General features: G+C 43.8%; 1 protein-coding gene across 7 annotated transcripts in view; it reads right to left on the minus strand.

Moving 5' to 3' along the window:
• The window catches only part of erc2 (ELKS/RAB6-interacting/CAST family member 2), a 37139-nt gene that overhangs the window by 4127 nt on the left and 20048 nt on the right, over positions 1 to 12964 (minus strand). For 3 of the 7 annotated variants that reach the window (XM_053867588.1, XM_053867585.1, XM_053867587.1), the window contains 10 exons: positions 12112 to 12267; positions 11394 to 11561; positions 10268 to 10435; positions 8931 to 9068; positions 7762 to 7902; positions 7524 to 7664; positions 6964 to 6999; positions 4694 to 4896; positions 3334 to 3456; positions 2 to 116 (listed from right to left, as the gene is read on the minus strand). In XM_053867588.1, coding sequence (XP_053723563.1) covers positions 2 to 116; positions 3334 to 3456; positions 4694 to 4896; positions 6964 to 6999; positions 7524 to 7664; positions 7762 to 7902; positions 8931 to 9068; positions 10268 to 10435; positions 11394 to 11561; positions 12112 to 12267 — 1389 coding nt within the window. The remainder of the gene's footprint in view (position 1; positions 117 to 3333; positions 3457 to 4693; positions 4897 to 6963; positions 7000 to 7523; positions 7665 to 7761; positions 7903 to 8930; positions 9069 to 10267; positions 10436 to 11393; positions 11562 to 12111; positions 12268 to 12964) is intronic. The other 4 variants (XM_053867590.1, XM_053867589.1, XM_053867592.1 and 1 more) reach the window with 2 other exon arrangements.

The raw sequence follows: 12964 nt of genomic DNA on the forward strand, positions 1-12964 counted from the left end.
CCTTGACACCTTCCAGGGAGCCGTCCTTACGTGGGTCCTGACCTAAGATTTTTTTGTCGCCCTGTGGTCCCAGTTTAATGTTGGAGCCCTTCTTATTCTGCTCTTTGCCTCCTTGCCTGTGAAGTAAGATGCATTCAACAGCAGGTTCACATCACATTCTTATCCGAAACACAGCCTCAGTATTTCGCATGATGAGTACATGGAAAATACGACGGTGAGGCAGCACTGTCACACAAACGCTTCATTATACCTCTGGAACACATGATAAGGCCGGTATAATGGACTGTATCAGCCTCATTGTGCCGAGCACCAACAGGAACCACAGAGAGGGACAGTTGGATTCTAGTAACAAAAGCTGTTCGACATGAGATGAGTCAGACATGTGGGTGAGGGTCTCTACTTACTTGGGCGCAAGACTGATGATGAATAGGAAAACGTAGAGAGGAGACAGGACAAATGTAGGCGAGACAAGGACATAGAAAACAAACGAAAAACAGAGCCATTAGACAGAAAACAAACAGACAGCAACAAGAAACCGATGCAAATGACCCAGAAGAGACACACATAGTTCCGTGTCACTATTGGTGTCTCTGACAGCTGCTGATCCGCAGCCCGACTCAGGCAATGCAGGATGCACTTTCTGGAAACAAGATACCGTTTGCATCTGCTGCCAGGCCTGGAAGTGGCAGACATGCAACCAAACACACCAGCAGGAGGCAGTAACAAGGGCCAAGGGAGACACTTGACTTCTTAGCAAAAGGCGCAGGAAGGTCAAGAGTCTGTCGACTGGGAAATTAGTAATGGATGCAGGCTTGGTCAGACATGAGTTACTGGACGTGGCCAACACACTTCAGGACCGAGGGGTCAGTCCAGACCCTACTTACTAAGTGGCTCGCACACTGAGCGCCTGTCGACCCGGAGAGGCTTTATCATGCAGACCACTAGGCTCAATAGTTCCCTCAGTGTCTGGTAGAGCAAGCTCAAAGGGGAGGGCCGGGCCACATGGAGACTGGACAGGACTGGGTCTCAGGTGAGGCTACTACGTTGACCACACACCACAAGGATGCCTTGATAGCACTGAGGGTGAGGGAATGCGGGGAAGACAGGCAGATGGGAGGCAGGAGCAGGGGAAGCGTGCTCTCGGCAGGAGGAGGCCTCAGCTCCACACAAGCACAAGCTGGAAGAGCATGCAGTTCATGAAGACAGAGATGTGTGTGTTTTAGGGTTGAACACACACATTAAGGCAGAAAAAGAACAGTAGTGAGCAATGGCTGCAGCTCGACACTAAATCTACCACTAGATATATATTTGCGCTCAACAGTAATGTTGAATTTTGCAGTAACACACTAACACCACACAATCACAAGTGAAGTCAGATAAACGTACGTCACCAGAGGATTTAGAAAAATCTCATTTCAATTCACCTCCCTCTTCACAGAACCCGTGTGTGCTGGAGTGCAGTGGTGGTGAGTTTGTGATGTTTAAAACATTACTGTGGGGAAGCGATTATTAAGGCTGGAAGACTGTAATACACCATGCTGTATCATTTCCAGTTACGGGTGGGTGAGAAGGCCGAAGTATCAGATGAGATGCCTTTTTTTTAAAAAATAAAATCACAATTTTCATTTTATCATGATTTTACACACATTGCAAGTTTCTGCTAGGTGTGGCCAAACTACAGTGGTGCCTCGGTTTTCGAACGCCCTGGGACAAATCGGAACAAAAATTTCTAGATTTTTTTGCTTCGGATTTCGAACAAAAATCCAGAACTCAAACGCCCCCGAAAAAAAAACGTGTGCGGACCAATCAGCTGACCCACGACGCGCTTTGTTACTGTGTATAACGCAGCCTTTGTATGCAGACGTGTCCCGTTAGCTACATTTACTGACTGTTTTTTCTTCATATTGAAGTGTAAAACCTTTCCCGTCTCCGCACTGGACTATGCTAGAGTGTCATAGTCTGGGACAGAGCGTTACTTGGTTTATGACTTTGTCACAGCCAAACTGCACAGAAGCGCACATTCAGAGCTGGACACGCACCGGGCACCTCTTCACTTCTGGAGAGACGTCACTCACTCGGCAACCCCTCCCACATGCAGCGGCCACACACATAAGAGGAACAGTGCACCTGCAGCAGACACTCTACATTCACTCCTACAAAAGACTATTTTAAGGCTTGGAACGCATTATTTCTTTTTCCATTCATTGTGGGAAAAATCGATTCAGATTTCAAACAAAACGCTTCTCGAACGGCCGCCTGGAACGGATTGTGGTCGAGAACCGAGGTTCAACTGTACTAGTGTGTGCATAGAACAGTCTCAAAGCGAAGAAAAAAATCACTTAATGTTAACCATTTTTATCTGACTCTGACACTGGGGTAATGTTGGCACAGTTCATAACGTCTCTCCATTCGAATATTTATTTCTTATATAATTTTAATAATTTAAGTTAGTTTTAAGTCAACTACTAGATAAAAAGGAAACCCCTGATGGTCTACGACTGTCAATAAAGGTTTGAAGTGCAACGTCACGATAGCGTTAGCTCTGTTAGCTCAGTAGTGAAGACGGTCTTTGATGTCGCGGGTCCGACAAGGAAGACTGCATCATTCTGCTATGAAGGTGCATGGTCAAGTTAGAGGGTAACAGGTTAAAAAAAAACAACAACTCAATGTTGCATTTTGACCGGCTTCTTCGTTTCGAACGAAACGATCATGACGTACTTTCCAACACCTGCAGGATGGAAATGCGCTGATATATTTGACCCCACCCCATTTTCATAAACACGCAGTTCAATTTGAATGGAAGTATTACTATTTCCAATGACATATTGTATCTAATGATTGAAGAGAGCTTCAACTCTGCTAACCCGAATACACAAATATGCTTTTATGTTTGGACCTGAGTGCTATTATATACTCTTATGATGAATGTTTTTGAATAAGTGGTACTGCATTCCAGTGAAACTACGCATAATATTAATCACATAAATTGATCAATATTATGTCTAGAAATTGTAATATTGTTATTGAAGTGTTGATACATGCACAAATGAAACATGCTAATACAACCGCTGGCTAACTCTATCACCGACACGACAGAAGAGACTGTATGGCAGGTGTGCATACACTCAAAAAGAAATAGTCAGGCAATGAAAGTACTCGAGAATTCAGTGATCTTTGCATCATGGGGATGGGCACAGCAACACAGAGTAGACCACCGTGACGCAAAGATCTGTGAATCAGGCAGACCGGGTGAAAGCAGATGCTGTGGCAGCAGTCACACGTGGAGGTTTGAAATCACGCAGCCGAGCTCAAGTGCCAGGGCAGAGCACTCACTTTCCCAGGAAATCCCACACCATGCCCCCTATCTGCTGGGGGGCAGCGGACACAGAAGGGAGCGGGTCAGGAGGGGCTCTGCCACTGGGACGAGGGGTTGGACGTGGGGCAAAGGGTGGGGGACTGGGCATTGGAAAGAGTCCCGTTTAGGGCCGAGGTGGGAGGTGAACGGTGACAGAGGGTCATGAGAGGGAGAGACGGGCGTGAGACGGAGGAGAGAGAAGAGAACAGGGCGGGAAACAGTGGGCAAAAGAAGGACAATTAATCCACTGAGGAAATAGTGGGGCACAGTTACTGCGAGGCCCTCAAGTTAAGTTAAGGGGGGTCTTCAGATGGCACAACCTGCTGAGGTTTAACTACCTCAGGGAACCTGCTTCATTCATATCTGCGGATGGTACAAATCTAACCATTTCACTGCATCAAAACTGTGAATCTACTACCGACTTCAACGTTTATCAAGGCAGAGTTTGGAGCCTGTGCACGAGCCAAAAGAATAAACATGACACAGACATGAACTTCATCTTTCAATACACACGCAACAGAGCACGCCACTTCATGATTTTGTTATCGTCTGAATGCAAGCAACGTTTCAAGTACTTATTATTTACAGCAATAAATGCCACTTAACTGAGGAGGAGCTGCTCAGTATCCGTCCACTCGAGGTTGTAAACTCTGGATTACCACCATCAATATGATGATATTGTTTAAATGTTGGTTATTTAATCCAGATTCTGATCGCTAACTCGCGCTACGTCTGTGAGCAGAGGTTACGCTTTATGCTACTGTACAATTTAGCTCTACACTTTTACTGCAACAAGATGTTCAAGCCAATTGTAATTTAACCTCAAAGGTTTTCTGTCATTCAATGTTATGTTATGTTATGTTATTAAAATAATAACAATAATAACACCAAAATAGCGTTAACTAAATATCAATATCGAGCTATCTGGAATGAAACATGGTGATATGAGCTCTGCACTCCCAAATCCAAATATGTGGCACCTCTAGTGGTTTAAATCAAGCTGGGTATGGATCATATTTTAGAAAGTTGGCTACCAAGTCATGCTGCAACACTGACAGCGATCATGCTTATTAACAGCTAGTGGCGTGGTAGTCTTGGTCTGGACTGGGCGATCTAGACTACAACATTATCGATGCTGGTGCTAACAATCGTATGTAGTAGAATCGGGGGAGATAATGTGAGACAAAATCTGACTCCTATACTGGAACAAGTTTCTGGTTTGTAACTAGTCTCAGATGGTGTTTTGCTGGTATTTTAAGAACACTTCCATAGTGAAAAGCCTCATACGGGATGTTGTAGAATCCAAGACAGAAATGCGTTGGTTGAAAGCTGCCTTACCTTTCCAACTCTGCGATCTTCTTGTCCTTGTCATTTTTCTCCGTCTCCACCTCTCGCAGGATGTCCAGCAGTCTCTCCACCTCGGCCTGGCTCTTGTTGGCTTCATCTTTGTAGTAGTTCACCTCTTTCTCCAGCAGTTTGACTCGGTCGACATACTCGGGGTTCCCCCTGGGCCCGGTCTGATGCTCCACCTCGTGGGCTTTCTGCATACACACACATCGACAGAAACCCAAGTCAGAGAAGCTCATCACTAGATCATATCAACTATTCCATTCACTTCCTCTTTCTGTCTGGATAAGAAGAGCAGAGGACCTGAGCAGAGTCAAGGCTTGTTCACTTGTTCAAACTGTTGCTCACTTAATTGGGTTGTCTGTCTTTGGAGACTCTGTGTTTGCAACTGAATGACTCTGGAGACGTGAAATAAAAACAGTTTACCACATAAGTGATGGTTTTATCACAGTGCAATCGAAACACTGGCAGCTGTCTATACACCTGTCCTGGGACAGTCTGCCAGTGAAGACCACATTTAACAGTACAGGACAGGAAGACAATATTCAGCCACAGTGCCACACAGTGCAGACGGGTACAGCGCCAGAGTACAGGGTGTTCACTATCAGGTGCCTTGGAAGTACGACCTCCGGATGACAGGATCGGACTGAGCCAGAAGAGAAGCATGGAAACACCGAGAGAGACGACATGCAACAAGATTGACCACGTCATGCAAACCCCACAAAGCTGTCAAGAGTTTGAATCACCAGGCGGCTAGAAACTACACTGGAAGCACACAAAGAAAGGGACGGCTGTAATAAACAGCTCCTAATCCACCACGGAGCCAATAGTTAGTGGAGCAATTTTGGTTTCACATTGCAACAGTAAGTGGTATTATGAAGTTTATTTTCAGGGATGGTTATCGGTATCGGCCTGGATTGGTGTCGGCAGGATTGAGTATCAGACCAGATCCGTAAGACTGAATATCTTCACTGTCAATCTGCAAGACATGTCGGAACGTCTTTGGATTTCATGGTGATACATTGAACAAGGTGAATAACTCAGTGTTTTGCTTTGTTTGTTTTATTCTGTGAATATTTCTCACATATTGCACTGTCATTTATGCTGTTAAAAGCTTTATATTTCAATAAAGCCAAATCATTTGGAGTGGCGTTTTCAGGTGTCAGCCTTCAGCACTTCACATCCACTAACATTATGTCGAAGGTATCGGAATGGTGCCATCCGTATTTAATTTTCACCGACAATTTCAACTGCTAGGTTTCACCTCAAGGTCCCATTTCAAAACAATACATGTAGAAACACATTTTATTCCAGTGTATGTCTTTTATATTTGAAATTATACATTATAATTTTTTTTCCCTACAATCAACCGCACCACATTTAAAATAGTGTGCGAGGGAGTTTTGTTTGTATGTTTTACTCTAAAATAAGAATATACAAAAAAATGAAAAGCTTTTTCAATGTTTCATAATTGTTTTGCAGCATGTTTAAGTGTACTCAAATCTATTAGGTGGAAAATGTCAGTGATGAAAACATCAAAATTGACACTTGTCTATCGGGAATAGTGGCAGGCGCTGCTCTCTCAATGGTTGATCTGACAGATGACTGCGACTGGGGCTACAGAAACCAGAAAAAAAAGGATTGAAAAAAAATAGCAGCGCAGAACTGTTCATTTATAATTAATATACAGCATCTTAGGATGACTTTATATTGTCCTTTATGCAGTTTGAATGTTTACAGTGGTTTCAAAGGGACCAAAACTACATGTTTTTTGATGGACCTCATAAGAGAACTTTCCCAAACTGTTAGCATTTTTATTGGCTCACATTTAAAGTTGACAGTTATAGTTACTTTTAATCGAATACTCTTTCTATTTTAAAATTTAACATGAGTTGCTATATTTGTGCTACGATTTGTCCAACATGAACATCATCTTATATGACAAGAGTGAATTTGATCCACAAGCACCAACAGCAACCATCACATAACAACCGAGGCAAAAATATAAAAGTGACTCAAAAGGTATTCATTGTATATACAGCACCAGCTTCACCACGAGTGTCACAAACACAACAGAAAGTTTGACAGAACTGAGGGCGCTATGAAGCTCCGGCTAGCAGTATGGTGCGATGGTGAACATGCATCTCTGTGGGTGAAAGCAGGTCCTGCGCTGGAGACTGGCATGATCACCACCTAAGCACGTTTGAGAGTTCTCAGTGTCCTCATGCTGCCAATTCACGGAGCTCAAGAGAAGAACTTACAGGATTGTTCATCTGACTGAAAAGCTGCTCAGCTTGCTACAGGGCAAACGCAGGGTTTGAAGGAGGCAGTTGGCGGGTGAGGAGGGGAGACCCAGGAGAGCAAACGTTAGGAGTCAGAGCGGCAGCAGACATGTTACAGTCAATGTTTGACAGATGAGCAACAGTCTCAGTGCAGCTCAACAACACAGACAAATGGAAAGGAACGAGGAACAAACAAGAGGCATCTGAGAAGACAGAGTCTTTCTTGACTAACACTTTTTGTCACCAGATAAAATCCAGAATTAACATCACAAAAATATCAGTCAATGTACGATACACTTGGAGCATTTAACAAGCCGCTGTCACTGGGAAAGAAAATATCGAATGAAAGTAAACAGATAATCTTTTCATCACCAGCAGTGAGGTGACTATAAAAACCGGCTTCATCAAAACCTTCCTCTGACCAACACAGTCAAGCTCTTGTTGTTTTCATTATTTTGCAGGAACGCCGCTGCTGACTGTGCGGTTTGCAGTGACATACAAAGCAGCTGAGTGTGAGGGACCGCAGCGCTCTCCCTTACCTTCTGCAACTGCGTCTCCAACTTACTACACTCCTCTTTTTTCTGCTCAATGGCAATCTCCAGCGACTTGAGCTTGGAGTCTTTCTTGAGGCCGGACGATGCCAGCGAGGAGGCGTGTTCTTTTAAATCGATGAGACTGGACTGTGGATGGAGAGACAGGGTGTGAGCATGTGACTGAGACATTACATTCAATCATAACAAAGTCAACACACACACAGACACACACACACAGACTGACCTCCTTTTCAGTTAATTCTATCTGCAGGCTGTTCACTTTCTCCTTCAGGTCCTTGTTTTCTTTCTTATATAGATCCACTTCCTCCAGGCGTTCTCTGTCTTCTCTCTCTCTTTGGTCCTTTAGACGTTCGATTATTCTCTCCTATCAAGCAATAAATAGCCATTATTTGGTGCCACATTCTTCTCTGCTAATATGCCTATATTGTTCTCCAATTGCCACTGTTTATATTCATTACAGTCACATTATTTCAGCAACTTAGGGGTAAATATAAGAAAAAAAAAGAAACGCACAACAACATTTTTCAGAGCACATTAAAGAGCAGTTAAGGAAAAGCTGTATTCACTTCACAGCGGTGCATAATGGTCAATAATTGCAGAAGAAGGCTGATAACAAAATAATAGTACTATGTATTTACAGCTAACAGTGAGTCTCAATGCTATTTACAATGCTATTCAGAAGACTGTTTATTTATTGAAGAACCAAACCACTCCATTAGTGAACAACACACATCAAACATTGACAGAACTAAACACAATATAGCTATGGACAATTGATGGATTAAAGAATGGAGAATGTATTGTTGTTTTACAAGCTACTTAAAAGAACAGAAATAACCCAAATACATATCTTGGTGGTACTTAAACCATTATTACACAATTGAGGTCACCCGGGGTGAGAGATTTGTTTAAGATTTCCCAGTCGGAAGGTGGGAGAACTCTCACTCACACCGAGAACCCAGTTTTGAATCAATGAAAAACTGCACATTCCACGAATTTCAGCTCATCTTGGAGGTTGCAAATGTATTTATGAAAATGTTACGCATCAGAATAGATTCTTCTTTTCCGACTCATCATTCCCACTTATTTAGTAAATATCATTTCAGCTAATATGCTAGCGTTTGTAGCATTAAATATACTGTCTGCTTGTATATAAAATTATTATTTTTTAAGTTTAAGGCCCACTTGCTTGGCAAGACTCTTGACAATGTATGAGCATTGTTAGCATTGACTTACTCTGTACCTGTGTTGTTGACTCTTGTGTCTTTGCGCGAAATGTGGCTAATAGAGCAACAGTTTAAAAAAGAAAACAAAAAAGTACCATGGTGCTGAAAAGCAAAAATGTGACGGGTGGTCCAAAGAGGTTAAAGGTCAGGTTTTTGGAGTCAGTACCTTCTCTGATAGCGCCTCCTCCAGCGTGGCCAGGGCAGTGTCAGTGTTACTGGAGTCGGTCTGCAGAGACTTGACTCTGTCTTTCAGGTTCCCCAGCTGCTTGTCTTTGTCTCTCAACTGTTCCTGAAGATTCTCAATCTGTTCAAAGAAGAGGAACACACATCCTTTCAGAAGGCCAACAACAACAACAGTAGATGATATTTACTAGGTGTATTGTTGAGTACTACAGTTTGAAAGCTTGAGGGTATTTGACAGATAAATTAACCTCACAATGATCAAAAAAACTTTTTCAATGAAATAAGGAAAGTTATCATGAGCAGATACTGTCAAGCCAAGTGGTTATTCTCTCTTTTAAATCACTAAACAAAATACTTAAACAAATAACATATTTCAATGCAGTAGCTAAAATTGAGATCTCTTGCTACTTGCACAAAAGGAAAGAAGAGTACTGCAAAATTCAAAACCACATCTCTTAATCGGATAAACGTATGTTTCGAGGTGATGACTTGGATGTAGAAAATCAATACAAAATACCATGACACGAGAAATAAAAAGGAGATGCTGTTGCCAGTGCATTCACAAGTTAGTATTTCTACTAAGTTCCATCTGTGCAAAGAGGCAGTGAAAACGCAGCAGATGGTGAAATGCACGTGTATAGCTGCTTTTAGAAAGACTGGCACATCAGCCTGGCAAAAGTACTTCACTCTTTATTTGAGCACAGGAGGGAGAAAGCTACTGTGGGTTGAGAGAAACCCTTTCAGTGGTGTGGAAAAGGGACTGCATGAGCGAGAGGCGGACAAAAAAGAGCAAAGGGACTGGGTGAGCAGGTCAGAGTACGAGCTGGAGTAACAGGGCGAGTATTTTTAGCACATAAAAACATGGAGCCGACGCATGTGCGCGCACACACACATGCACACACACACTGAGCTAGTGAAGCAGAACTATTCGACCCTTGAGAGTCTCCATGTAATGTTCAAGTAAGTGTTTTTAGAGTGGGACCTCTTCCCCACACATCAGACATCATCATTATAACCAGTGCTCACATTTATTCTCCAAATTTCCATAATTAATGAATCAAGCTTAAGGATTTAAGCGAGGATGTTTACACGTCCGACAGCCTCTAAACAGAGACAGCTTTGGAAGAGGTTAAGCTCATTAAAACTGGGCATTTTAACAAGCTCCCAGATGAAAGGAAGTCAGAGGTATTACTCTTCTGAAAGCCTTACTCAGCTGTTTCACTGCCAAGCTGCCAAATATAACATGGGCATGAACAATCGCATTCACATTCTGCACCTTGTCTTTATCGCCTTCATTTCCATCTCATCCTCTCAGTTCACCTTTTTCTGCAGCACATTAATCTTCCTCTCTTTGACTTCCAACATGTCCTTCATGTCCCTGATTTCTCCAGCAAGAGTTCCTTTCTCCTCCGTCAGGTCCTGCAGCTGCTTCGTCTTCTTGTTCAGGAAGGATTCCTTCTCCTCCAGACGCAGACGCAGCGCGTCCACCTGCACGACGCACACACAAAAATACTCGTCACTCTATTTGTCTACTAAACCTCCCCACACTCCCGTCTTCAGTGGGAGAAATGCTGTTGGTTTTTGCCCTAAATACCAAATGTTTCTGCCTCACTGACTCTGCCTTTCTGTGTACGAGGCATGAGAACTGAAAGTTTCACTTCAGTGACTGATCCAGATTTCACTTTCTATCTCTGCATCTGGGTCCCCTTCATGCTAGTTGTATGTGCTGAGGCGGCATTATAAAGGAACAATCTTTTCCAGTGATCCATAAAACAACAGTGTTTTGTGCGTCCCTTGAATGCAAAGCTTCAGAGCTTTGCCGACGTGAGACAGCTCACCGACTCATGATCAAAGGCCCTGTGAAAAAAGGGCAGAGCTGAGCCAGAGGGTGTTCAATGCTATTCTGACTCACACATGACATAAAGAAAGATGACATAAGCAGCCCAAATACTCAATGGAAGTCCTTCCTCCAATAATGAAGCCATTTCAGATTCTGAGTCTGGCGACAATGCAAGAAGCTAGTGTTTTGAAATGGTCTTGTTTACTGCTTCCTTTTATCCTAGCGGTTTATGAGTGGCTAACATCCATTTTTGTGGTATAGCCACAGATAATATATTCTCACTGTTCAAGACAAGCACACCACACACAGAACTGGCTGCTACTATCGGTCCCTTAGCAGCTTTTTCTATGGACATATATTGAAAACTCAATAACGAAGCTATCGTAAACTATCGAAGGAAGTACCTGTAACTGCAGTTTTGCAATGATTAGAATTTAGGCTAGACTGACAGGTCTGTTTTATAACTTGCAAAAAAAAAAAGAAAAACATGAGTCATTTCTGAAACAGTTGGTGCACTCGGGAGATCATAAGGAGCGAAGCAAAACTTCTCTAAAGCTGGTCGAGTGAACTCGCCTCAGAGGGAAATCATCAAGGACTTGCTTTTACCTCCGTCTGCAGGATGGCAGCTCGTTGCTCTTTGGCAGTGAGAGACTCTTTGAGCACCTCGATGTGCTGTTTGCAGTCTGAGTTCTGGTTGTTCAGGGTCTCTAGCTTGGTCTGCAGAGCCAACAGCTCCGACTCCTTCTTTGACAGCTCCTGCTTCAGCTGGTCGATCTGCAGACAGAAGGAACAGGCGCCTTTGATCACCACACCGACAAAACAATGCTGACGTGAGAACACGTTGGAGTCAGTTTTGCTTTGCCGCCGTTTTCTCTCATTAAAAATGCATTTGGGACTGATTCCCCTGCATTCGCCATATATTATACATCATCTGTGTTCATGAATGATGAAATGGTCTAAAAATAGAAGGACAAAACTGTGGCTGGTTTGCAGCTGGTAGCAGTGGAGCAGGTCTGTAAACACAAGCGCAGAAATGGGATGTGTGTGACGGTGAGCAGACGCCTGCTCACTTTTGTTTGGTGACGTTTCCACATGCTTGTGGCACTTTGATAGTGTTATGATGTCACTAGGTTGCACCAGCATCAGCAGCTCTCCTTCCTCAGGTTTGCCCGATTACGAACAGCTGCTCTCCTCAAGGCTTCATAAGGACACGCTCTTTTTCTAAATCTCTCTCTGGACACTCCTCTGATGACACTTGACGTTGAAGTGGATCATTTCAGCATCACACATCCATCACCCAGGAGTGTCGCTCCGCAGCGCTTACCTTCGTCTTCATGAACTTGGAGTGGTTCTTGTAGACCTCCATCTGTTTGATCTCCTCCTCTCGGTCCTCTGAGTTGAGCAAACCGTTGGCCTTCAGCATTTGAATCTCATCCTCCAGATCTCGGATGTTGCGCTCCAAGGAGGCGATTTTGGTGTCCTGCACAGACACATGCAGAGAAGACACGCCTCAGCATCCACAGTAGCATTGCCAGAAGTTGCAGATCAAGTCCAGAAGTCACACAACCAAAGCAGGAAAAAGACAAAAGTGAGAGTGATATAAGTAGAGACAAAGGCGGTGAGATAAGCAGAGCATGGCGGAAGGTCTCTGGCGAGGCAGCAACTGCAGTATCTGTCGGTGTAATCAGCGGCTCCTCGCTGCAGTCCGGAGAATTAATCACCATTGGAAAATATTGAGCACACATCCAGCGTGGACGGCTCAGCCAGAGCTGGAGACACGCGTCCAGGGAAAAGGAAGAACAAGCAGAGGCTTTTTCCTTGTTGCTTGCAGATCAAAGCCTGAGCCGGTCTCCGGACTTCAAATGAAAGTGCGGCTTCAGCTCCAGCGCTTTTTAAATAAATAATACAACGTCTTCAAGATTATCCACGGTCCATCGCCCTCTTCAGGACATTCAAGAGCAACATTGTTCCTCCTAAACTCCTTTTTTTGTGTCTGTCTTTAAGTCCTCCTCATGGATGTGAACTTGTGAACTTGTGCAGGGTCAGTCCGCCGCGGAGGACGTGGGTTCACTAAGATGGGAGGTCAACATCACTGCACTTCACATGAACATGCACTTCAACCTGCCGCTGCCTCTCACCTTATCGGTGAAACAGTCGTGAAAGCTGCGAGACGCCGT

Source organism: Synchiropus splendidus, chromosome 6 (assembly GCF_027744825.2).
Source record: "Synchiropus splendidus isolate RoL2022-P1 chromosome 6, RoL_Sspl_1.0, whole genome shotgun sequence".
NCBI lineage: Eukaryota > Metazoa > Chordata > Actinopteri > Syngnathiformes > Callionymidae > Synchiropus > Synchiropus splendidus.